Source organism: Pithys albifrons, chromosome Z (genome assembly GCF_047495875.1).
Source record: "Pithys albifrons albifrons isolate INPA30051 chromosome Z, PitAlb_v1, whole genome shotgun sequence".
In the NCBI taxonomy this organism is placed as follows: domain Eukaryota; kingdom Metazoa; phylum Chordata; class Aves; order Passeriformes; family Thamnophilidae; genus Pithys; species Pithys albifrons.
In genome coordinates this window covers 35,111,080-35,138,380 of record NC_092497.1, presented here as the reverse complement: position 1 = coordinate 35,138,380, position 27,301 = coordinate 35,111,080, and the positions used below count along the sequence as shown (strand labels likewise).

The window sequence follows — 27,301 nt, the reverse complement described above, 5'->3', positions numbered from 1 at the left end:
ACTGGCCCTGTGCTGAGAGTCTATGTGCTGCACCCATCTTTGTTTGGCCAATAAATGCCACTGAAAATCCCAAACTTTGGCACAACATTCAAATGTAATAAAAGACTAAATAAGTGAAAAGCCACTAGCATGTCTTCTGGTGATGGACTATTTCTCTTTTCTTTTCTTTAATGTTCTCCCTAACTTGAAACATGCTGGATTCAGCCTCCCTGCTGCTGTCTAGACATAGCTGTGCTTTTGCCATTCATCGTGCAGTGGGTCTGCAGCCTGAAGTCACAATAGCACATTCACAGCCCCTTCAGGACTCACACACACATATGTTGTGCATTGAAGGCCCATCAGAGGCTGCAGTTTCTTTAGCTCTGCCAAAGAATCTGGACTTTGCACTAATGTTCCAGCTATCTCCAGCTCATGAAGATACGATCCACAAGACCAGCCTGAAATGGTTTTCACCCTTAAAATTCACTTACAGCCTTTGTCATACCTATTAGTAATTGAAGCCCTTTCAAATGGTGCAATTTTTCAAACATACTTGTCCCTTGGCCATCACCCCACAATACTTGAACTGCTATTTGGAATTTCATTGATAAAAAATTATGAGGAAGAAATGACGAGTGGAAAGAACAAGAAGAGACATTTGAAATTATGAAAGTGTGTCCTCCTATGAACACGTATAACTGCAACAGTGCACATCAAAGAGTGAGGGGACATTAAACAAACACCATGATAGTCAAACTCAGAGAAGAAGGCCTCTAGCCAACAGTTATCTGTCCTTGATTTTAAAGGACTAAGGGAACTCCAGGCAGGATGCAGATTCTTGTAATACCACAGTTCTATATAGCAATATATTAATAGAATCATAGAATGGTTGGGGTTGGAAGGAACCTTAGAGATCATCTAGTTTCAATTCTTCTGCCATGCACATCTAAACCAGGTTGCTCAGGGCTCCATCCAACCTAGCCTTAAACACTTTGAGGGATGGGGCATCCACAACTTCTCTGGTAAACCTGTTTCAGTGCCTCGCCACCCTCACAGCAGAGAATTTTTTCCTGACGTGTAATCTAAACTTACTTTCAGTTTGAATCTATATGTCACCAGGGCAATCACGTCTTCAGTGAGTGCTCAGTACTTTGAAGAGGGTTAGCAGCCAGGATGTGACCCTCTGGACTTTGCTGTAGGTATCTGTGATGATACCTACGCAGAAAACACATAAAAGACAAACAGACAGACAGACAGCCCTTGCTGTTGAAGCAGACTTTGACCAGCGATGCAGACAGGCAATGGCATCTGAGATGTCAGAGTGTCTCAGGAAGAAAAGGAATCATGAGTTCTGTCCTAGGGTGATACAAACAACTTCCAACATGAAGTGAAACAGGACTTCCCTTGAGAACAGAGTGGCTGTTTGAATTATGAAAGACCTTTGCTGTTCTAGTACGTATCAGCAAAGCAAATGTCTTTACAATAATAAAGACTATTTTGAATGCCAAGGCCATTCCAGTTTTGCTTCTCTCTTGACTGTTGGGTCAAACCTGTTCAGGTGAGCCTTTAAGTGGGGAATATGTGGGTGCCACACACCATGACTACACCAATGGCATAAGTTTCTTAGGTCCAAACACAGAACACTGATCATGCAGATGTCAGCCATACACCCATGCAGTTAACCCTGTGGACATTTGAAGTTGTGAAGCTCAACTGCCCCACAGCAACTCTGCTAGAATACTGAAAATCCTGTGTGTGGATTGGTCTGTGAAATCTAACACAAAACAGGGAGACAATAGACTTGTTCATCCAAGCAGCTCATGACAAGCATTACAGGCCTGTTTTCATATCCAGCAATAGTAACATGCTCATAGTCCTGTTCAGAAAGAATCTGGAGAAGGACTTGCTCCACTCTTCCTGCAGTCTCTCTGGCTGGCTGGACAGTAGAGCCAGCCCAGAAAGGAGCACCTTAAGCTTGGATGTGCTGCTGAGTTTCAGATGATCCAAACTAGGCAGGAAAGCAGTGGAACATGTCACAAGTGTGCCAGTCAGTCTGCCTCATGGGATTGATTCCAGATCAACTCAAATGTCTCCACACTTGTCAAGGACATACTTGGTCTGTGCAAAGAGGTGTTGTCTCGACCCCCAGCTCCTCCAAAGTCCAACTGCATCCCTACAGTGCCACAAGGCCAAAACTTCTGCAGACAAGAAGTCTGGCTGCTAAGCTAACATTGCAGTCAGACTACCTTTGTGTTTTTGCCCACAGAATGGAAGCAATAATATTAGCAGAGCACACTGAGTATTTTGAGGTAATCACTGAACATCAAAAATTGCAAGGACAGATCATTTCCCTTAAAGGAGAAAGGAAGAGAGATTTACAATTTGTTATGATAATCATAACTGTAAATACCAAAGGATTATTTTTTGTGAAATGAACTGTTCACCTTTCATCAAGTTTTGGCAGTACTTGGCTGTTTTCCTTGCTCCTAGTAAAAATTATGAATATTCTGTGCAGCAGTTCAGAAATATATTTTCTGCAAGACTTAGGCTCTGTTTTAACAGCTATAAGCAAACAATTATTTAACTGACATTTTAATTTCCAGTTCCTTCAGTATGTCCCTCATACACCATAACTCCATATCAAGTTTTACAAGGCAATCCTTAGATTATTATAAAGTTCCCATTCACCGAACACAGGCCTAAGTAAAACTCAGGACTAACTGTAGCATTTATTGGAATGTGCTCCTAGAAAGAAAAGGTCATATGTACTCACAGGAAAGCACCACCAATTCCTGTCAAGGAATATGAATCATAGAAGCAACATCTCTTTAAGAGGAGGAACTTTGCAGGCACTTGTAATGTAAAATATTCCCTTTTTCAAAAAATATATTCAAAACAGTGGTTCACTATCCAGGGAGAAGAGGGAACACAGCACCTGAATTGTCTGTGCTGCAGATACCGCTGACAGCATTCTCTGCCAACATGAGATACTTACCTTTTAACAAAAAAGTCATAAGATTGTTTCAGCAGTACTTACTGTCTCTGCCTCAGGAGGAAAACTCGCTGCTCAGTTTCAAGTCCAAGGAGGCAGATGAGAATCCCCGCTCACCCAATTGAAATTTTATCCTTTCTGCTCTATTTGTTGAGAAGAATCCACCTTGCAGTCCTAAGAGATCGCTGAACTTAGGAAAAACATTTTTCAGTGACTCATGCTGGTACTCTGATGAACATCATTTAAAAGTCAGGCACTATGAAGGTAGTATTGCAAATTATCTGCCTGTCTTTTGCAGCTGAGGGATGATTCAAAATGACCTTCTCTCCTTTGTAACAACAGTTAGTGCGACAGACTGATGTAATATATATATATATGTACATATATATACACTCACAAACATATATCTATGCTAAGCGTAAGGGTTTTTCTGTTATAAAAGCACCAAAACCACTTAAATTCATAATCAAGAACTTAATTATTTAGAGCCCACAGCTTATTTACATTTTAAATACTAAGCAGTAGTTAAGAAGAAACTGATTAAATAAGAGAAAGAATTCAAAAGGCACATCATTCTCATGAAGGTGAAGAAGAAAAGCAGATCAGGATTGTGACAAGCCTGTGAATATCTACCTATGACACAAGACAAGCGCTAGAAAGAGCAAGCATACAATTTCCACCATTTCTATCAATCAAGTATCCCATGTTCCTCTGTTTGGTTGTATTTTAAGGCCTAGCAGTCTCAAATGACAGGGGAAGAGGACAGCATCTCCCCTGTCAAACTAAAGACACTCCTCTAAAGACACTCCTCTGGCAAAGGGCTGTCAAACAGACAGGTTCAGCTACACATTGTCATATCATCTCTGTTTACTTAAGGAAAAAATGTTACCACTGAGGCTTTCTGTACAGTTCACTTCTGAGAGTGCATTTCTCTTTGAAAGGAGTGCAATTTTACTGTGAAAAATCTGATAAAGCATTTCTTCCCATCCAAGGATTTTGAGTAAGAACGCCACAGCTGTTAGCTACAGCCTTGCATTAAATACTTACCGGCTAGTCACGAACGGAGAAGCTTCCTGGAAAGCCTGGTGTCGATAGAAGAGCTGCCCAGCTAAGATTCTTTTTTGGCAGAAGACATGTCAGGTAGAAGGAAAGTAGCACAGATAACAGTAATAAAAACCACAAACCCCACAAAACTACAAGTGTTTAAAGTGGTCATGTAACTGTTAAAAGCAAAGACCCAATTCACTAAAGTGAAAGATAGCCTGGCAATTATTGACAGATGAGAAGGGAGAAATTGATCTGAAACATCCTTCATGTCAAGATGCATCTCAGATGTAATTTCTTTAAGGCTTTGGATGTTTGATTCAAATAAAAGCAGAAAACATTTCCCTGCAAAGAATAAAATAAATTACTTAACTATATATGCTTACAAATCTGAAAATGAACCAGAGGCAAAAAAGTGAGACAAAAAATAGAGGACTTGGAAGAATTTCCAAAATTGTGAGCTCCTTTCACAAATAGCCCAAAGAACATTCCGTAGGTCAGAATACCAAATGTTTCAAAATTTCCTATTTATCCTTTGGCAGCAGAACTAACTAAATCCTCACAGGGGAAACAATGAGGAAAATTTTCAGCATCTTTACTTTGCATGTCACATGGTCCATGTATTAAGAAGAAAAACAAAAGTTGGCAAAAACAGGTGTAATTATATGTTCCAGATTTGTACTAGCTAAACTGACTGGCTTGGGAATACTAAAGAATACCTCATAGCAACAAAAAACAGGGGGTGTGTTTCATTCTCTCAATTTCTTCTGTGGAAACAAGAGAGGTAGTTTACTACTTAAACCCCACCTGAAATTTTCTGAAGCCTCAAACTGAGAAAGTTGTTTTGTAAAAATAAGTATTGTTTTCAAGAGGTATGCAAAGAGCAAATCTGTTTACAAAAGCATTTTAAAAATATCGTATGTTACTTGATGCATTCTAAACGTAATACAAAGCACATATATGAAGTTGTTGTTTCCACCCTGTCACCTCCGCCATAAGAAACACATTAAAATTCCTTGGATCATATTTTCTACTTCAAAAATAATTCCTCTTTCTTTTTCTCTCTCAAATGCTCCCAAAGGGCACCACTGTTAATGTGATTCATAGTGATGTGATATGATTCCAAGTTTATCTTATGGGCTGTGTTTTAACATTCAACTGAAAGGAAAAGAACACTTGGTTTACATCAACCCCAAATTTCTGAAGTAATGCAGGACTTAGACTGGTCCTGAAATGCATTGTTCCTGATACAGTATCATTGTATTTTCACATCCAGTATTAAATGAAAACCTTTTTGAAGGAAAAAAAAGACTTTACAGGAATTCTTAAATATCCAATGATATTTTTATTATTAATTTAAACAGACTTACACATCACACAGAACTTAAGAGCATGATTATAAAAAACAATCACTATCCCCCTTTTATGTTTTTTAAATCACAGAAGAGTTTAAGAGCTGAGCATCTTACGCAGAGGTGTTAGCAATTAGATTTCTCTGTGGTCTTGACAACACTGTGTACCTCAAATCTAATTCTCCAAGTAGTGAATCATAAATCCCATGAGGCACAGAGGCCCTATTAAAATATCCCCATTTATTTTTTCAGAGTGCCTTTCTTTATCACATTATTTGACAGACTCATATTTACAGGTCTGAGCTGCCCATTCTGTGATTCTCACAACACACAGAGCAACCACAGAGGGCTTTTTTCCCAAAACAAAGTCAGACCACCAGGGAAAGTCTATCAGACTGTGTAAGTATCAACATCTGTATGTAAACAGAAGTCATTGGATCTTCAGTAAAGGCAGTGTCTTCCTTCAGAATAATAACAAACAGCTTTTGTGAAAAATGTAAAGAGCCAATATGTTCAACACAATACCCCTGTGTAAGCCCTTCAGAGATTAAACTACAACATTAATGCCTGCTACAATAGTATTTATTTATAGTCAATTGGCTCCATGAATAGGAAATGTCTTTTATTGCAAACAGTAGACTTCAGACAAACAGGTATTTAGAAGCCCGGCTTGTTAAGATTTTATTTGAACAAAACATGAGTTTAATGCTTTCATGCAACAGTTGCACTTGAGTCTTAAATAATCATAACAAACAGAAGTAAGTAAAGAATGCACTAATTATACACCTTGGTGAATATACAAACTCCCCTCAGCATTATAGGTTATACAAAGTAAAGAACATCTTGAATACTTCCTCAAAATACTGCAGCAGCTGAGACACAGTGATATGCCTTACAAGGGCATAGGAATGTAATTTAGACATCACATGGAAACTACCCCTTTCCTTTAATTTTACAAACAAGACAAAAGCAACATTCAACTCCACACACAGATTTTTCAGATTATATCTATGCAGTACCTTGAGTTTTATCCAAAGAATAAAAGTTAGAGACGCTTATTTAGTAAACAATTATGCAGCAAATCTCTTACTACATTTCTTCCTTGGTATTACCTGGAGTAGTCATGTTATTTAAAAGTCGGCAGGTTTGGTACTTTTATACTGATGTCACCAATATTAATATTTCTTGGGATCTCTGGCAGATTCATATTCTTTACAGCAGAAACAGCCCGGGCTGGAGCTCCTGCTAAACCAGCCTGTATATAAAGTGAGGAAAAATGCAAGTTAGGCAAGTTGGTCACAAGAAGATTCGCTGGCAATAAACATAGACAACTAATGTTTCAAGTATTTCCACAGTAACACAGTTAGAAACATGAGATGATAGTTGTACTTGGAATGAAATGGATTACTTGGAAATATTAAACCAGAAAAAAACCCCAGTTCACATAGTCGATTTTATATGGTGAAACATGTAACGTCAACTTGATGGGTAAGTATGAGGGGGAGGAATAGGAGGCTTATCCAAACACCATGTAATGTGCATATTCTAGAAAAGACATCTTGAGGTGTTGGATGTCCAATGTGTTGTCTGCCTCTTACCTATCCTAAAAGTTTACATTTCACAGTTGACTGACACTGGTTACAGGTTCAGAATATGTAACCTCAAAGTAACAAGGTGCTGAAGGTCAGTCAAATCAATGACTATATACATATATATGTATATGTATATATATATATACACACAAACACGCACACACATACATATACAAAAGTTATTTCAAAGTGGCTTAGTCAAAATGAAAAGGATAAACACCTTGCATTTGTGGGTAATAAAGACCACGCTGACAGATCATTTCTACAGACCAAGTGGAATAATCTGTTGCCCCATAGTATCTAATTCTACACTAACATATCTGCAATCCTCAGGGATGCTTGAACACATCACACAACAAGCTGGTTATGTCAAATTAAACTATCAAATTCAAAAGTACCTATTTCTTATTAAAGCCATGTACTATATGCAGTCTCTCTTCATGCAAAGCCAGAGCCTTTCTATAGAACCATGCAAGTTTTACAATACAGAATTAAAGATTTCCATTCAGTTCTCCATTAGATAAAGTCACTGACAAGTTGACATACTAGGGTATATTATTAAATGCTAACAATTTATACCTCAGAGGCCTTAAGACATTAAGGAAATGATCTTTCCTTATTGCTTCTGAAGAACATCTCTCCAAAACCTTGCTATTTAAGGACTAATAGAAAAAGGCCAGGAAGTATTATTGTATTTGATGTTGTGAAAAAATATACTATTAAATATGGAAATGCTTCTAAAATTTTAGACTCTCTATGCATTTATGATTAGCTATGTGGTTTTACTTAAGGGTAGCCCCAAAACTGTAAAAATAAACAGAGCTCTCATTTGCAGAAAAAAGACATCATATTCCAAGTTCTGTGAATATGTAGAAAGAATTAACTTTTATTTAGATACTTTAAAAGTATGATTAAAAATATTCAAAAAGAATAATAACCACAATGTGATTTTCAGAACTACTGCAATTTTAGAGTGTGGCATCTTGCAGGTCCACTAAAAAGGAACAATCCACAAGAAACCAAGCAACATGCTAGAAACTGGTTTAAAAAAAAAAAAAGACTACACTTGTAGGAACGGATACCTTCCATTATAAATTTGTCAAATACTGAAGAAACCAGTGCATTTCCAGATAAATAATTTGGACAAAAAATACAGTAAAACAAGAAGAAAAACTTTGAGACATTTTTGTCATATCTGAGTATTGAAAACTGTTGGTAGGTGGCTACTGCTCAAAATACAGCCTTTTCAGATTCTTGGTTTTCACTGAAATTCACTGCAATTACAGGGTAAAATTATTGAGCAGTACACCTGACTTCCATGGTGTCCACCTAGATTACAGCTCAAAAGGAGATAGACATCCATTCCTCAGATAACAATCTTATTTTTTGAAGACTGCCCAAAAAATATTTTCTCCCTTTTACTGCTCTAAGAAATAAACATAAGGTCAAGTTAACATAAGATTTCCACTTAAGATACTACCTACCGTTCTTCCTTCTCCCCTCAAAAACATAACCTATAGTAAAAATAAAATGGATTAAAGTTTCTGATTTTGAAGTAACCCTTTCATACCACGTGGAAAGGCTAAAGCATCACAAATATCTAGATTTTAGTCACAGGAGGATTTCCAGTACCAGGAAAAGAGACCATAAAGTCATGCGTCACCTATTAACAACATCTTCCCTGCCAAACACTTCTCTATGAGACATGCCAAAACTGGGAAAAGCCTGTGGGTGTAGAGGAGAAAGCTTAGGGAACTTAAATCACTAATGTAATCAAATAATTTGCTCTGACTTTGGCCCTGACATAAGTAAAGTTATCAGTTCTCAGAAGTCCATACTAAGTAAAACTAAAAAGGTACAAGAAAGTATTTTCAAAGACTCTTTTTTCCTGGTTTCCTTTATCATCACCAAGTCTACCAGGTCATTCACTTTGGAGGCTCTTTCAATTGCAGCATCTTCATGAAGAGGAAAATCTGGACCTAACACTAGCAGTATTAGCAAATACAAGTATCCAAAATCTTCAATATCTTATAGGAGCAGTATTAGACATTGTTATTTCTTGCTATTAATTAAAAAAATTCAGAAGGCATGAAGCTGCTCAACACTGACCTTTTATATTTGAGAACATGGAAATACTAATCTTAATGAAGGAGTAACTAACAGTGAAGTGTTATTCCATGAACAGTAAATGCTTATAATCTTTTGAATTCTATATGCAGTAACTGGAGAAAAATTCTTTACGCAAAATCAAAGTGGAGCAATGTAAACTGTTTTCCACAGAGATGCAAATACTAATAAAAATCTATGAATTATACAATTTATAACTGAAACAATGGGAAATCAGAAAAATACTGTAAATAATGGACATAGTCCACACAAACAGGCATGACTGGCAATTCAAGAGACATGCCTTCTGGGTGACTAGGATGGAGATTCCTTACCCTCATTTAATGGAAGTTTTTATTCTTAATGGACAAATAGTTTTAGTATAACTGGTCATCATTTTTACCTACCTGCCTCTTTATACAGACTTACACTCCCTGCCTCCCGCCCCAATGGCATAGGATACAATGGAGGCACAATTGAGAATTATTTAACATACCACAACTGAAATGAGCATTACCCTTCCATCCCCCTATACAGTCAAATTTTCAAAAGTCATGTTTCATGAGAACCATTCTGGATCAGTGAAGATCCCAGATAAAACTGCTAGAAATGTCAGATTACCTCTTTTTTTGACAGCGAGATTGTCTTTCACTATCATATGCTGGTGTAGAGATTTTCAAACCATTACATTCTCTTCTCTTGTAATTCTCTGTATTGAGTTTTTAGAACAGTGTATACATACTATGCACAGCAGAATGCTATTTAGCACAATTAATGCCAACACTACCAAACACAACACAGTACTTCTGAGAGAAAGAAAACAGTTTATAAAAATGTCTAATGGATAAAATGCCTGAAAAGTACTTGCTCTTCCAAACTGGATAGCTAACACAATTCAAAGGCTATTACATCTGAAGTCCTTAGCATTCATTTTTAGCAAGTCAAGCAGTGAACAGGTATGCAGTCCTTCCATGAATTTATAATTTCTTTTACAGGAAGTAACTGTATTTACAAACACAAATGTACTACAAGAAGTACTCCAGCCCCACATGCTTTTAAGGAGTTTTCTAGAAGCAACTGACTAAAAGAGCCATCCATGTAACACTGAACTCAACAAGCTTCAACTGCCATTTTTATCAAATAATTCAGCAGGTAAGTTGGTGAGGTGCAAAGAAAAAACTGTTTCACTTGAGTAAAACCAAAACACATAGCAAGTTTTAAACGTGTAGTGAATGATGAATTGCCTTGTCACAGTGAGCAAATGACTGAAGCAAGTGAAAATGAAACTTCTCAGGACATATTAATGAAATTTCAGAAATAAAATACAAATTGCATACAGCTGGTATTACATTAAGCCAATACACCACATTTTTGCTGCAGCTGCTTTGTACTCTCAATTTAATTTGTTAGTTGTGCTTTAATGTTGAAACGCTGCATATTAAAATGTTTGGTTCTATTATTGCTAAAAACGCTTGTTAACATGTTCATATACTTTTACAGTGAAAGAGTAATACCATATATGCAAAAAAAGATGTCATTTTATAGATTGAAACAGTCACATTTAACAACCGAACTTTTACTCTACTGATCGTAGACTATCAAGTGAGAAATATGACCTGTCATTAATTTACTTAGTTCATTGTTAATCACTGCAGGAATCAATTTTCTTTCTTCTTATCACCTTTCTCATAATGCCCCACTGATAACTTCATATACAAGTGATAGCAGCAACCTTGCTTTACTCTTTAAAAAGAAATTCAGATCATTTGAGGAAAGTATTGCACATCACGGACACTGTAAATATGCATATACAAGTTTAAAAAAAATCCAGTTGTCATGCCAAATAACTCCACACAGAGCTAGCTGTCACTAAAATAAATATATAAAAATACACGGCCTACTGGAAAACAAAATAATGAAGGCTAACACTTTGCAAAACATCCACCCTTTTCCAGGTATTTTGGAGGTACCAGGACCTCTCTGCTAATGCTGTTTCATAGCAATGCTTCTTTTCAGAACAAGTGTTACTTCAAAGCAGCAGGGTTATGAAATCATGAAAGGATGCAATACATAATATAAAGGAATGATTATGTCCCCTGCTTATGAGGTTAAATAAATGAACATAATTAGAGAAAAACCAAAATGAAGTCTGCAAGTATATCAAAATGAGGCCAAACAGATAAGACTTAAGACATACTCTTAGAAATTTTAAGCACTTGAATCACAAAAAGAGTAATGGATGGGAATGACTAATCATTTCTTTGTTTGTTTTTCATTGCCAGACCCAAAAATAAAAACATAGTATGTGTGAGCAGAACACAGAAAAAGAAAATTAGCTGTGCACAAAGACAAACGGAAACCAAAAATAAAGCAAACCAAAATCCTGAAATCAAGCTCCCTAGCTAGTGTTACCAATGAAATACAGACTGTATGTTACAAGTGTTGACATACTAGGCAGAGGAAGATCATGTGCTTGATTTTCTTGGTGTGCTGTAACATACTTCAAATTTAGATTAAAATGTTGCATCTTACTAAAAGCTACTTTCAGCTAATGCATTTACAACTCAGTGCTACTGAATCCAATTACAGAATTTTATTTGTTAAATTTTAAAGGTATTATGGTACTTTATCCTAGAAAGATAACATTAAAAGTAAAGAGCAAAGCTATTAACAATAAACTTCATCTGTTTAAGTTTCCATCTTTTTAAAATACCTGCAGTTTGAATACATATACACTTTAAAAGAGTGGACATTAATTTTGAAGTACTGCCATTAACTCTGACTGACACTCAAACTGTTGAGCTGACCTAAATTTATCAAAAAACAAATGGTGACAATGACCATAAATTGAATTCAAATATACATTTTCCTCCTCCTCCTTCTGTTCCTTGTTAATATTTCGTGACTACAGTTACCAAGATATTTTGGAACAAAATCCAGTTATTCAGATTATAACAGCAGCAAATGTACCTCTGAAGTTGAGTACATGCTGACAGCCCTTCTCATTTTATGTTTGATATAATTAAGGGTGGATGATCAACTTTAGAATTTATACATCTTTACAAGTTGCATGTATAATTGTATTCTCTATGTATAAAACTATTGGAGTTTGTTGGGTTTTGGGGGGTGGAGTCTAATGTTCCCTTCATCTGAAGCTTATTTTGAAACTTCTCTTTGCAAGCAGGTAAAACTATGTTTTCATTTGGAAATTCTAAACAGTGAAGCAAAACAGTTCATATTACTTATCTTAGATTACTAGGGACAAGATTATCCCAATGAGGAAGCTATTCTATTAGACCATCATATCATAATTTTGTTATCTGTGTGCTCAATTTTTCTTGAGATTGTTTTTGCAGGGGTTTTTGGTTAATATTCACACAAGTTCTTATTCCTTTGTTTGTTAAACAATGACACAAAGAAAAGTTAAATTCTAAAATGCAGGAAGAGAAATAAAATAAAAAATATGATGTCAATGAAAAGCTAGTAAAATACACTATAGCCAATAAAAAGATGAGGGAACTACAAGAAACTAGCACAAAAAGTAGGCTACAAGGACTTGTATGGGTATTTTTACACATAATTTTTGAGTCTGGCCTACATAATTTATTGCCTTTGACATCATTTTGCTTTCCCTTTTTGTTAAAAGTACATTTTTTCTAAAAGTCAGCAATACCTTTGTCTACCTGTCCTGTCTGGGAGACTGAAAGATAAAGGTCTGTAAGAGAGAAGAATGGAAAGAGCTAGAAAAGATCAGGAGGTTCGGAAAAAATGAGGCCCAACTTAAAAGTCTAAATCACACGCAGTTGAATACTCCAAATAGAGAAGAGGTAGCCCAGGTTTACCTACAACACTTCCAGAAGCTCTGAATAAATCCCGATGCCCCTCTCCCAAAACATTCCCTCCCTTTATCACAACAAACCTTTGGGTTTAGAAAGATTGACCAAAAACCCATTCAAAGATAAATACTAAACTGAAAGGTAGGGAAATGCATTTAAGACAACATTTCTTAGTAAAGAAATAGTTTCCTTTGTAGCCCATCCAAGCAATATAAGAGCTGAATCACAAATCAAAGCTAGGGACTCCCTTATAGAGGTTTAAATAATTAACTTCTGTTAAAAGCACTAACAAATTGAGCTGATAACTTTTCTAAAATATATGTGGAATTAATAAATATATTCAGTCTTCTTCACTAACTTCTAACAGAAAGCTTAATTAGAAACTATGTATAAGTAAACAAATATCCAATGTCAAATAGCTGTATTTTGTATATGACTTGAAGCTAGATGAGCACAATAAAAACTGAAATATTTCTGAAAACCTGAATTACAACTTCACTGGTTTCATTATTTCAGCTATACAAGGCAATTTACCCTTAAAGTAGCTGCTTTATGAAGGCAAGAACTATGGTGGAGGTCTAAAAGCAAAAGAGAGTAAAGCAATAGTGCTGTGGCACAAGAAGCACTCCTATAAACTACAAACTACACCATAATAATTTCTAGCTTTTCAAATAATTTATTTTTTTTAATTAAAGGAAACTAAGAAGATCCACTAGTTTTGATTTCTTAGTGACCAGCACTTGAAATTTATTATTACTGAGTTTGATTTACATGGATTTGCTTGTGTCTTGAAAATAGTGTTCAGGAAAGACATACTGTGAGATTTACTACCTTCATCAAAGAGACAAAAGGAAAAGAAATAGCAATCAGGAAATTTCTGTGGATACACATGAAACAAATGATTAATGATCTGAGGAAACAGTTACCAGATATTGTGATGTATCTCAGTAACTGTTAAATTTGAGAAGAAATAGTCACTAAACTAAGAAAAAATAAGTATTTGTGGTGAGCAGTGAAATGTTCTCCTTGATCCCAGTCACCAAGTGTGTTAATTTATCACTACTTCTTTGTCTTCTATAAATCTGTAATTAATTGCTGAGTGTAAAAGAAGTAGTTGCTATTTGCTTTGCATAAGTTCCAAGCTGAACATGGTTTTCTTGTATCTTCTACCACCTATTTTTATACTGAAAGAAAGAATGACTTACTGATGAATAATGGAAAACAGCAAGTATTGCAGCTGGCTGCATTGAACTGAAGTGTTTCAGATGACCAGTCAGAGATTGGTCTACAGCTGAATTAGTAACAGATTTCACACAATTAAGCATTTTCAGGTAAAACCCATATGTACATATTACATGGTGGGACATAGCTGCTCAGTAAGCTCAGCTTTTGGGAACACTATGCTACTTTTCCATCAAATTAAAAAAATACACAGAGGACAACTCCAAATTTGAGGAAAGTATTAAAATGAACCTTTTGGATATCTTCAAAATCTACAATACAGTCCTTCCAGATACATATTGCTATGTTCTGTATCATATCATACCTAGCTTTTTCTTGTTTTTCACATACTGTTGTCCTGCTCTTGGTTATAGTTTGGAAGTTGTGCCCAATAGACAATTAAATGTATTAAAAAAAACTTGAGGTGGCACAGTGTGAGACTACAGAATTAGGAGAACAGTATACACTGTACCAGAAAAAAGCTGAAGAATTCATTTCTCTCTTTATTGCACTTCAGTTGGAAGTAGGGAGTTCTCTGGTTTAGCTCCTAAGTGTCATTTAGTTCATATTTATGCCACCTGCAAGATTGCAGTCTACTCAGAAGATTTCAACTTCAGAAATAGTCTCCAATTCAAAGAAACTTGGTTCAGAAATTTGAATATTCCACTTAAAAATCTGAGAATGTTTTCTTCTATGGAATTACTCTCATCAGTAAGAATCAAACACACTCAGCTAAGATGTACTAGCAGTATTTCAGCTTACAAGGCATGCCTGGTGACATTAAAGGAACAGAAATATTCCATGTCATGGCTAAAGTAATTCTAAAATCCTTTCTTAGTCTTAAGTGTCTTTCCTAAACACAAGTCCAAGAATTGTTGAATTGAAAAGGGATTCCCAGAATTTACATGACCTCCCTCACTCATACTGTTATAGGCATATAGAGAATGTAATTTTCTCAATTCACTGAAGACCAAAGGTTCAGACTGACAAAACTGCAGCATGCATATTTACTTTAAAGGGCCTAAAACTGGGCTTTAAATTCTATCTAGTCCATTTCAGCCTGATATATCTTTTTGTTTTGCACTATTAATGCTGTCACTTATTTCAGGTGCTAGTAGTCTTTGTAAACACACTTTGTTCCTTTGCCTAATTTTATTTTGCCAGAGTCATTAGTTTATCACAATATATATGCTGGAAATAAAAGGTTTTCTGCAGAACTATCCAAGTATCTCAATAGCAATGACAGACAATGCTATCGGATACAAATAGCAAAAAGTAATCAGTAGCAAGTCTAAGCAAGTATTACTTAGGATGAAAGGTACAACGTCTTCAGATACTTTGTAAATTTTTGGCATTATAAGCAAGCAGTTTATACTATGCAGTTTATAAATGCATTATAAAGCATGCATTTACTACAACGTTTATAGTTTAGAAATTACATAATGTATCACTCTTACCTCAGATTTCTCCAGTTTATTTTGAGCATCAATCTGAGTGACAATTTCATTCATGTTGGTCTCCAAAACCATTCCACCCATGACCATTTCGGCCAATATATTATGGACCTAAAAGAGTCCAAAGAATTCAAAAATGCAAGATGTCCTACATGCAATTTGAAGATGTTATCTAGATTCCTCAATACCCAGGAAACAATATATTCTGTAAATCCCTTAATTAGTGTTAGCAATTATATTAAAACCATTTGGGAACAAAGCTTGTAACTTGGTTTTCCTTTCTCCAGTATCATCTTTGCTCTTAGCTCTGTTACGAACTCATCTGCTACACCACTTCACTTATCAATACTAGAAGCAACTTTCACATTCCTCTTTTTCAGTTCCTCTTTTCTACCCAATGATTATGGACATAAGTTCTAATTAGCATCATAGCAGCAATATTTCTAGGAGGAAGGTTCTACAAGACTAAATAAATTGCTCACAAATAGATGTGTAAAAACTATTTTGGGCTACACTTATGAAGGAACAGAGGCAATGATACTCACCCACCACACACACCAATATTAGGCTTAGAAGTAGAACTGACATTGCTAAGCTACACCATAAATACAGAGACTTAAGCATCTAGGACTAAGACTGACAGGTAGAACTCAAACTGTGGGACTACATAAACCAGCTCAGGACATTGATGAAACAGGTATGTTTAAATATAGGAACTATTATATACACACAAAGGCATTGTCCTAGTTCAGCAGGAGGGACCAGTTAACACTGTGTGTGGGGTGATCAAAGCTCTGTATTCTACCCCCTCTATTCATTCCCCAAGGACAATGGACCATTAGCAGCAGCTGCCCAGGGAGTCATTATCACCTTCACACACAGCCTGAGGGGGGTGGAGCTGCTAAGGGGCCATCAACAGTTCAACACCCCCTGGCTCCCAGAGTTAATCACCCATTGTGTGAGTCCCCGCCCAGGGGGAGGGACTGGGTGCTCCCTGAGGGTACATAAGTAGTGGGAACTTCTTGTCGGATCCAGAGAAGCAGCAGGACCTCGACAGCAGGAGATCACTGGTCTCAGCCAGACCACAGCCCTCGCCTGCACCAACAGGTTTTTCATTTCCTTTTGCTCTGGATTTGGGGGAGCCACAGGGGTCTCAGCACAAGGGCAAACAAACCCCCTCGGGTTTGTGCCCCAGGACACTGGGTTATACTGCTGGGGTTTTGTGAGTTGAAAGCAATTTCCCTTTTGTGCCAGTGTATTTATTGTAATATTATTATTATTAATTTTTAGCTCTGACTTATAATCTCTCTCTCGTGGTGAGTTCATTTCCCCTGCTGGTTTGCCTTTAAACCAGCACAGGCATTGATTTTCCTTAACGAGAGATCAACAATAACCACTAATGGCATTTTGAAGGTAAACATCTCCACCACTTGTGATGGTCATAAAGTTTAGTGCAGCACCTCTACAGTAAGTGCACATTATGCATGATAGTTCAGAGAACAATTCTATGATGCAATCTGTTTGATGAATTTTGTATAATTTGAAGGCACACATAAACTCAAGAAGTAGCCAAGCTCAAGCAGTAAGAACTAGATTATATGCCTTCCAAAGGACCCTTTCAGTATAAACTATTCCATAGTTCTAAGAACTTGAACTGCAATAATGATAAAAAAGCTTCCTTGAGCACATAGAATACAGATAATAAAAGGCTGCAGGCCAACTGCTACAGCAGATCAAAGCAACACTGTTTGATAACCAAGAGAAAGAACTTGATTTACATGTTCAAAGGATGCATCTCACCAAGGTATCAGTTCCCCTTGGTGTAAATTCTGAAAGAGATCTGCAACATGCCAGCAAGCTACATATGAAGAAGTAATTGACATGGTAGAAGGCAAACTTCAGGGTCCAAGCCAGCTGTGGCACTGATGCTGTAACTACACAAAACAGCAGTACACTTGTATGGCTGGAGTCAATGACCAGCCTTTGGCATTTATTGACATTACCTCTATTGTGAAAGATGCAGTGAAGAAGGAGATTGAACACCATTCTGAATACAGCTGCTCACAAATACAATTGCCTATAATTGAGACTACATATACACAGAAACAACAGCAGGAATATAATTTTTTTCTAAAGCACACTAGTCCACAGAGGGAACCTTAGAATTTCTCTACCAAAACTCTCAGAAAATACCTTCCTTAATCTTCTTAGATATAAAGAAATATTACTGCTCAGCAGTTCTTTCAGTATTTCACATGCACTCTTTCTTATTACAGAAGTTGTACACCATAACATTTACCTTTCCATCATCCAAACACGAAAGATACAATTTCTACTTACGCTATTTGGTTAGGAAAGCCAAAGCACTGACAGAAGTAAATCTGGCCAAAGAAATCAAGGTTAACAAAAAAAGCTTCTATAGGTATGTTGGCAATAGAAGACAGACAAGGGAAAATGTGGGTCCTCTCAAGAAGGATACAGAAGACCTAGGATGTAGAGAAGGCTGACACACTTAAAGACTTTCTTCACCAGCAAATATTCCAGCTACACCACTGAAGTTGCACAAGGTGGAAACAAGGACTAGGAGAAAAAAGAATTGCACACCATAGGAGAAGATTGGGTGCAAGAGCATTTAAGGAAACTCAAGGCGCACAAGACCATGGAACCTGATGAGATATATCAACAGGTTCTGAGAAAACTGGCTAAGCCACTATCTGTCACATCTGAGAAGTCACAGCAGTCCAGTGAAGTACCCACCATCTGAAAAAGGGGAAACTTAACCTTCATTTTCAAGAAGGGAAGTAAGGAAGATCCAGGGAAATACAGACCACTCAGTCTCACCACAGTGGCAAAACCACGGAGGCAATCCTCTTGAAAACTAGGCTAAGGCACACAGAATATACAGAGGTGATTGGTGACAGACTTCACTGATGGCAAATCATGCCTGACAAATTTGGTGGTTCTATAACAGGGTTAAAGAGGTTGTGGATGAGGAAAGAGTGACTGATCTCATCTACCTGGACTCATGCAAAGCATTTGACACTGTCTGTCCCACACAATAACCTTGTCTCTAAACCAAAGAGACGTGGATTTGGCATCTGGACAACTCGATGGATATGGAAATAACTGAAAGGTCACATGCAAAGCTGTGGCAGGCTCCATGTCCAAGTGGAGACCACTGATGAGCAGCTTCCTCAGGGAACATTGGGACTGGTGCTGCTCAACATCTTTGTCAGCGACATGGCCAGTGGTATCAAGTGCACCCTCAGCAAGTTGACTAATAACATCAGGCTGTGTGGTGCAGTCAACATCCTGGAGGGAAGGGATGACACTGGAGAGACCTGGACAGGCCTGAGAGGTGGGTCTGGGTGAACCTCATGAAATTCAACAAGGACAAGTGCAAGGTCCTGTACCTGGGTTGGGGCAACAGCGAGCACTACAGTCTGGGCAGAGAATGGATCAAGAACCACCCTCAGGAAAAGGACTTGGGGGAGTTGGTGGATGAGAAGCTGAAGATGAGTGGGCAATGTGCATTTGCAGCCCAGAAAATCAAGCACATCCTGGGCTGCATCAAAAGCAAAGTGGCCATCAGGTCAAGGGAGGTGACTCTGCCCCTCCACTCAGCTCTGGTGAGACTCCGCCTGTAGCTCTGAAGTCCCCAAAACAAGAAAGATGATGACCTGTTGGAAGAAGCCCAGAAGAGTCACCATGATGATCAGAGGGCTGGAAGACCTCCATTATGGGGGAAAGCTGAGTATTGATCAGCTGGGGTTGATCAGCCTGAAGAAGACTCAAGGAAGAACTTATTGTAGACTTCCAGTACCTAAAGAAAGCCCTCAGAAAACCTGGAGGGCCTTTTCACAGAACATATAGTGATAGGGCAAGAGAGAATGGCCATCAGCTGAAAGAAGATAGATTGGAGATTAGGAGGAAATTTAGTGTGAGGATGGTGAGGCACTGCCACAGGCTGCCCAGATAAGTTGTGGGTGCCTCATCCCTAGAAGTGTTCAAGAACACAATGAATGCAGATCTGAGTAATTAGTCTAGTGGAAGGTGTTCCTGCCCATGGCAGGGGTGTTGGAACTACATGATCTTTAAGGTCTCTTCAAACCTAAACCATTTTAAGATTCTATGATTAAGCATGTTTAAAGAACTTTATTCTAGTTCATTATCTATTTTCAGTAACTCACCAACGGACACTTAAAAAAAATTTATGCAAGAAATCCTAACAGTACTACTTATCTTGATACAAATTTTCTGCTTCCAAATATCTCCAACTTAAGGATTTCTGAAACACAGACTGCATGCTAGTTCATGGTATATTATTGTATTTTATAGCTCCTTTTAAGAATTTTTTCCTTTGGTTAGTATACCTCATCCCGTTTGAATCTATTTAAAAGATTTTTGATATCTATCATAAAATGGAATGATGACATTCTGTAATTCGGTTATCAATTACAAAAACCCCACATTTTCTCTGTTTCAAACTTCCTGAGATTTTATCTGATATCCCACTGCTCTTTATTTCTGTGAAATACAGTTGATAATTTTCTTCAGGTCTTTTCTGGCTCTCGAACACCTTTTTTCTGCATACTTCTTACTTCTCTGCCTTCAGTGTCTTGAATATTTAACTTCTTCCATGCAAACTGTTCTATACTTTGGATCATGCTTCTTACCTTTCTCTATTTTTTCCCACTTTCAGCTTGCAATATTGAAGACTAATACACAGTATTTAAAAATGTGTAAAGCTTGAATTGCTTTAAAGAAGTTAACTGCTTTCTTTGTCTTGCCCCATTTTTCTTCTAAAGGGAGAAGAATGTTTTCTAAATAACAGCATACAATTACTTTTATTTGTTAATCTGTATAAGAAAGGAAATAACAGGTATGACCAATAACATTATGTAACTATACTAATCCCTTGACTCTTAAATCCCTTCCCTTAAATACATGTTTGTCCATATATAAACAGCAACAAAAGTTTTTTAATATAAACTAGTTTTTTTTCATTGCAAATCCAGAATAAATTAGCACATACACATTATTTTCTCTTCTTTTTGTTATTTAAAAAAATCACTAATTGTTTTCCTAAAGAAACAAAAAAATCTGAATTAAAAAAGCATTAAGAGGCAATGAAGTGCAAAATACACTTCAACAGTGCATTCAAAACAGTGTTCAAGTGAAAGACTGAAGGCACACACTACAAAAGAGATCTGACAGTTGAGAACATCAGCTTTCCAAAATCTGAAATTGCTGTTTTGTAGTGACAATTTTGTGGTAGTTTTACAAAAATCTAGAGCACCTCCTACTTATGTTCCAAGTATTCCCTGAAGGCACCAGTGCATACTGTAACAAATGCAGGGAAAGAATGTATCAAGGAAAAAATCTTCTGGAAAAATTGGCAAATACCTTGTCTTCAAGCAATTTGATTCTGGACGGTTCACTGTTCTGGTTAGATAATAAGATTGTGGAAGAGATCACGATACTCCCAGGGATATTTCAGTAGATGCCAAACACTTGTGAAAAAATAAAAGTATTTCCTTACATCCCTAACAGAATATATTCTTTTAGTTTTAAGAGATTCTTATGATAGTTTTCTATGATGCCTTTTCCATCAAAAAGCATTACACTCCCAGACTCAAGGTAGGAAAATGATGTTCACAGATGGGAAAAGCCGACTGCACTGAAACCAATGGTAGGCACAAAAAGGAGGTGAAAGACCAAATTGCGTATATTCCATTCACAGCATTGTAGATATCACAACTAGAGACAAAGTCTTTTTAAATGAAAGATTACTATATTAACAGCATTTCTCAAAACTAGATTAATAAATAAAAGACACATTCCTTATAGGTGGGAATATTCAGACAGGACAGTTTCTACATATTTGAAAAAAGACAATCTGAGATCCAGAACAGAATGATCCAAACAGCATTTAAATTACATAGTAACAGCATATGAAAGGCAACTGCCAACCTTAACTGGAAAACCTTGTAACTTCAGTTCTGAGTTATGCAATACCTAACCCTAAACAAAACAGAATAGAGTATTTCTTGAAACTAATCCCAATCTAAGATTATGTCTTGGATTTTAAGATTTTATGTCCAATATTGTTACGCAAATCTCCCCACATTATCTTACTGTTCCTCAGAAAGACATGTTCCACTGGTTCCACTGCAGCTTAAATCATAAAACCAGTATTTTAACAGAAGCAGTCTAGATTTCACTGACAATTAAATCACAGAATTACTAAGGTTGGAAAAGATCTCCAAGACCATTGAATCCAGCCTTTGCCAGAGCGCCACCATGCCAACTAAACCACAGCACAAAGTGCTACATCCAGTCACTTCTTGAACACTTGCAGGGATGGTGTTCCCACCACTTCCCTGCACAGTACATTCCAATGCCTGACAACCTTTTCAGTGAAGAAATTCTTCCTGATGTCCAGCCTAAACCTTCTTTGCAACAACCTGAAGCCATTTCCTCTTGTCCTGTTGCCACCTGACTGGTAGAAGAGGCCAAGCTTCACCTGGCTACAGCCTCTGTTGAGGTAGTTGTAGAGAGCAATGAGGTTACTCCTGAGCCTCCTTTTCTCCAGGCTAAACAACCCCAACTCCCTCAGTTGTTCCTTATAAGACTTATTCTTTAAACCCTTCATCAGCCTCACTGACATCTCTGGAAAGTAGAATCACTTACAGAGTATCAGTTAAGCCAAACATTTTACTTGACAAAAGTATTACAAGAAGTCATTACAGTACCTTGTCTACATGGAAAATTAAATCCAGTTCACAGACATTTTCGAAACATTTGTCTAGTGTTTCCACAAACACCTGCAAAGAAAAAAAGAGCCATCGGTCAAGCTTTAACAAAAACTCAATAGTTCCATTAGATGTGAGGCTTGAGAAAAGCAAATCCAGAAATTAAACACCGGTCAGATATTAAGGCATTAAAGGCATCTACAGAAATTAAGTGGTTAACATTACTATATCAACAGTATGTTAACTATGGAGAGGTCACAACTGTAAGCACAAACCAGTTTATGTTAATACTTTGCTAAAAGTTTTTAAAAAGTTACATCTCAAAAAACAGTTAACTGTCACCTGTGCTACAATTTTCTCAGCTGTGATTAAAAGCATCCCTTCCCCTTTCATTAGAACACAATTATTAAAAAAAAATCAGCTTTTTCCATTACTATTTTTAACAATTACTACATTGCAGGCATTTCCCAGTTAACTGACTACTCTTAACATTACTACACAGGCATGTGCAATGCAAACTGTCAAAATCATGCAACTTTGTCAAGATTACAATTTTCCGCAGTACAGCAGCTTTCACCTGATTGACACCCACCAAACGGGCCAAATTAAAAGGCAGCTGTCTTAATGTCACACACGCTGATCCTGTCAGGCATATCACCACACAAATTTAGAAAAGTCTAGGAGTTTTTACCAAGGTGAATAACCCCTCCCTGAATCTAGAATATAAGAGCACAAAGCAGGAAAGTCCAAGCACCTGCTGAACTCCGGGCATTGATGTTCCTTGCCATCTATGGAATCTGCACTGCCTTGCTCTAGGTGTTTTTTGTAACAGATTCCTTGGTACTCCTTTGACTGCTTTGACACCAAGACCACTACAGTACCCAATAAAATCAGATAATAAAAATGATGATTATACTTGTATTCCTGAAGCTCCTGAATGCTAATCACCATGTGCTTGTGGCAAGTGCTGATAAAGGCTCCAGTCTTCAAGAAGTGTAAGCACAGTTTCATCGATGTTTATGCAAGGGATAACTCCTATAGACATAGATGTTTTAACTTCATAAATAAGATACTACTTGTTGGAAATTTTAGTCTTTAAACCATGACCCTAAGTGCACATATATATATTTTCTAAACACTTCCAAGAATGCTCACTCCACCACTTTCCTCAGCAGTACATAGTAATGCCTGAAAACCCTTTCAGTGAAAAAAATTTTCCTAATATCCAATCTAAACCTCTCCTGGCACAACTTGAGGCTGTTTCCTCTTGTCCCATCACTACTTCCTTGGAAGAAGAGATTGAAACCTCTCTATAACTACCTTTCAGGTAGTTGCAGAGAGTAATAATGTCCCCCCAAACCTCATCCTCTCCATGCTAAACATCCCCAGCTCCCTCAGCCACTCCTCGTAAGACTCGTGGTCAAGACCCTTCACCAGCTTCACTGCCCTTCTCTGGACACACTCCAGCACTTCAATGTCTTTCATGCAGTGAGAGGCCAAAATTGGGCACAGGATTCAAGGTGTATCCTCACCAGTGTTGACAAGGCCTCTCTATTGCTGATGTAAGATGCTTTTTGTCTTGGTCATCTGGGCACACTGTTGGCTCACGTTCAACTGCTGTCAACCAGCACCCCAGCTCCCTTCCTGCCAGAAAGTTTTCCAGCCGCTCTTAGCCAAGCCTGTGGTGCTGCAGGAAAATGTGGTCCAAAGGCAGGACCTGGCACTTGGCCTTACTGAAGCTCATACAATTGGCTTCGGCCAATCCAGCCTGCCCAGATCCCTTCCCCAACCTTCCTTAGGGGTCATCTGCAACCCTCCTCCTGATCACTGTATAAGATGTTAAACAGGACTGGCCACAACACTGAGACCTGGGGAACACTTGTAACCAGATGCCAGTTGGATGTAACTCCACTCACCACCACTCTCTGTGAATAAAGGCCTGCTTCTACAGACATGTATTTATGCCTACAGATCCAGTGAAACAGGTCTACTTGACATAAGCCATTCCCAACCATCTGCCTTGTATATCAACAAAGATTAGTTTTACATCTGAGTCCCTGATCCTCAGATCCTGTTTACACTGTAAGAGAGGATCACACCCTGCTGTTACTACTACTAATATCAATGTCCATTTTAAAGTCAAACTACAGATCTAACTGATGTTCTATGCATTCAGAACAAGGACTGTTTTTTAATACCAAATATAAAACCATAACTTGAAATGAGGAACATAGAACATATTCAGAAGCAGACTCAAGAAAATAAGGTTTGCTGATAGGGTAACTAAGTTAATGAATATGCTTCTGTTAAATTATACTGAAGCTAAGCAAAGCAGATTTTTTCATCAAGTAGTTGCTAATTTGTTGTGGTAATAACATTATTCTATTGAGAAGGGATGCAAACAAACAAAAAACTTATATGTTAAGCAGAACAACTACACAGTTACCAACTATGTGCAGCAAGACAAATGACCAAAGATGTTCTCTTACTTTCCTTGTACCTTAGCAGAATGCAGTTACAAAGACAGGGCTGTTTGATACTAGCTGCAAGAAGAAGTATGGAAACAGAATACAAATTAAATCCTTTGTCCAATGGTTTTAGTTACAAGAACTAAGTTTGACACTATTTTTGAAAGAAAATATTCCTCATGTATATCACAAAGTTCACACATGAATTCACAGACTCTGACTTCTGCATCTGTCTAGTTCCTTGGAAAACACAGGAACACATTAAAAACAAAAACAACTCAAAAACCCTAACAAAAGCCCTTCCCATATGTGTATTTAGTACCAGCATGTATGCCCACATATCAACACAAAAAAATTTTTTTTTACCTTCTTCCAGTAACTAGGGCTTCTGTAACAACACTCGATTTATAGTTACAATGGTTAGTTTTAAACTTTTACCTATTATGTAGCAACACTACCACAAACTGAATGAGCTCTCAGATCTCTGCTTGCAGTGCATGACCAGCAGTGCACAACATTTTTTAATCTAAGGAAAGAAATCAGCTGGCACTGACTATTCTTCAAAGAGATTCTTCACTGGCTAAGGATTTCTCACAGAAACTTTGGAAACTCCCTCAATCTTCCATTCATGATTGAGGGTTCACTCAGAGTAATACCAGCAAGGACAGGGTTTATATTTATTATAAATAACTGATCTTTTAAAGTATTAGTCTGCAAAGCAAATAAGATTTTTTTGCACTAATGTCCTTGGCCTACTTTAAGGTGCCTTCACTAATCAAAATGGTAAATAAAATTAGAGCCACTTTCACCATAATTTGAGTCAAATGAACTACTCACATACTCAAATACTATGGCAAAAAGTGCTTAGAATTTAAGTACTTCAGTAATCACTTCAGATGCTGCAGACAGGTAGATAAATAATAGAAGAGAAAACACATCAGTTGTTTTGGGACACACACACTCTCCACACACATCAGTTCAGATGCCCCTTGATGTTATTGGAAGAGTAACATAAATAAGTCAAATAGCAGGAAAATAAGGGTCCATGCACAATGAATTACTAGCTCCCCCTTGTGCTTCATTTTTGAAATGATAACAGTTCAAAGAAAAACTCATGCACATCTGCATGATGTAAAGAGAAAAAAAGGGTGGGGCGGAGGGGAACCTCACAGCAACCAAACTGTTATTGGATATATACAAGCCAGGAACTCCCTCTATTCTGCATTGTGTCAAAACATTACCACATTTACAATGAAAGCCTCATTTTTAAAATAAGACAACAAAGGAATAAAACATACATTAATATTTGGAAAATAACATACATTAATACTGGGAAGACAAGAAGGCTAGCAGAAAAATCTGAACACCTAATCAATTCAATGTATCAGAGTAGAGTACAAAAGATGAACTATAAACAACCAGAGTAACTCATATCAAAACAATCCCTTCCTTTTTCCTCAGCTAAACAGCAGTGGTAAACCTGAGGACAGAACTAATTCAATCTGCCCATGGAGAGTTCTCATCTGAGTCATACGCCTCTCCTTTTTCACTTTAGCACAGAAGCATCTCTGTCAGGATGCTTTGTCTTTAAGAACTGAGAAAAACATCTTAAATGAACTGCACTTCATTTCCCACATGCATCTTTAGTGAACGACATTATCATGGCAAGACTACATAGAACTTTCATGGAAGACTGATCTCACAGACTCCACTGCTTACTAAGTCCTCCTGTCACTGAGGCACAGCAATAGGCCAAGACACTCAAAAATTCTTAGAGCTGACATACACTTTTAGGTCCATAAGATAGTTAGGTACCACTGTAAATGTCCCTCAAATTTTTCTCATGGTAGTCTACAACTAGTTATATTTTCTTAGGTATTTAATTTCCATGGCACTAAAAACCTTACATTTCACAGACTAACACAAGGGTCTAAAAATAGCTACAACTCACGACGTAATCTACACTGACTCCAAAAGACTGCAAAACAAGCATGGCACAGGTGCTGATCCAGTCCCAATCCAATGAAGCAAAAGTAATGTGAAATTTGTGTTTATATTAAAAAAGGCAAAAATTAACCATATGAATTTGCCTTATTTGCAATGCATACAGCATTTTCATTAAGGCCGAGTCAAGAAGCCTTATCTGTGACACAGCTCTGACCTAATGGCAATAAAAGTGTCTTTCATGGAAGTATATTAAGTATTGCAACAAAAACTTTATGCTGAAAAGAACTGCAGACTGCAATGCGTAATCTAATCTACTATGGATTTATTCAGTTTACAAGACAGAAAACTCTTAAGTGCTATACTAAGTCCTAGGTTAATTTCACCAGTTTACCACAAACTGGTCCTCTACATATCTACTTATTTAAACAATTCATTATATGAAGGATTCATACCAAAGTCCAGATGTCTTACCTGTGTTGTCTTCTGAACAACAGCAAATAAAGATGCATGAAAATAGTTCAACACTTCTCAACAAAAAACAGACAACACTTATTT

General features: G+C 37.2%; 1 protein-coding gene across 3 annotated transcripts in view; it reads right to left on the bottom strand.

Moving 5' to 3' along the window:
• Nucleotides 1-5,879: 5,879 nt before the first annotated feature.
• Nucleotides 5,880-27,301, bottom strand: part of AP3S1 (adaptor related protein complex 3 subunit sigma 1) — a 29,799-nt gene continuing 8,377 nt past the window's right edge. Inside the window, exons 4-7 of one of the 3 annotated variants that reach the window (XM_071580637.1) lie at nucleotides 22,332-22,403; nucleotides 15,580-15,687; nucleotides 12,739-12,780; nucleotides 6,533-6,622 (exon numbers count right to left, since the gene is read on the bottom strand). In XM_071580637.1, the coding sequence (XP_071436738.1) occupies nucleotides 12,745-12,780; nucleotides 15,580-15,687; nucleotides 22,332-22,403 (216 nt within the window). In that variant the 3' untranslated portion in view covers nucleotides 6,533-6,622; nucleotides 12,739-12,744. Of the gene's footprint in view, nucleotides 6,623-12,738; nucleotides 12,781-15,579; nucleotides 15,688-22,331; nucleotides 22,404-27,301 lie in introns of all 3 variants that reach the window. The other 2 variants (XM_071580636.1, XM_071580638.1) reach the window with 2 other exon arrangements.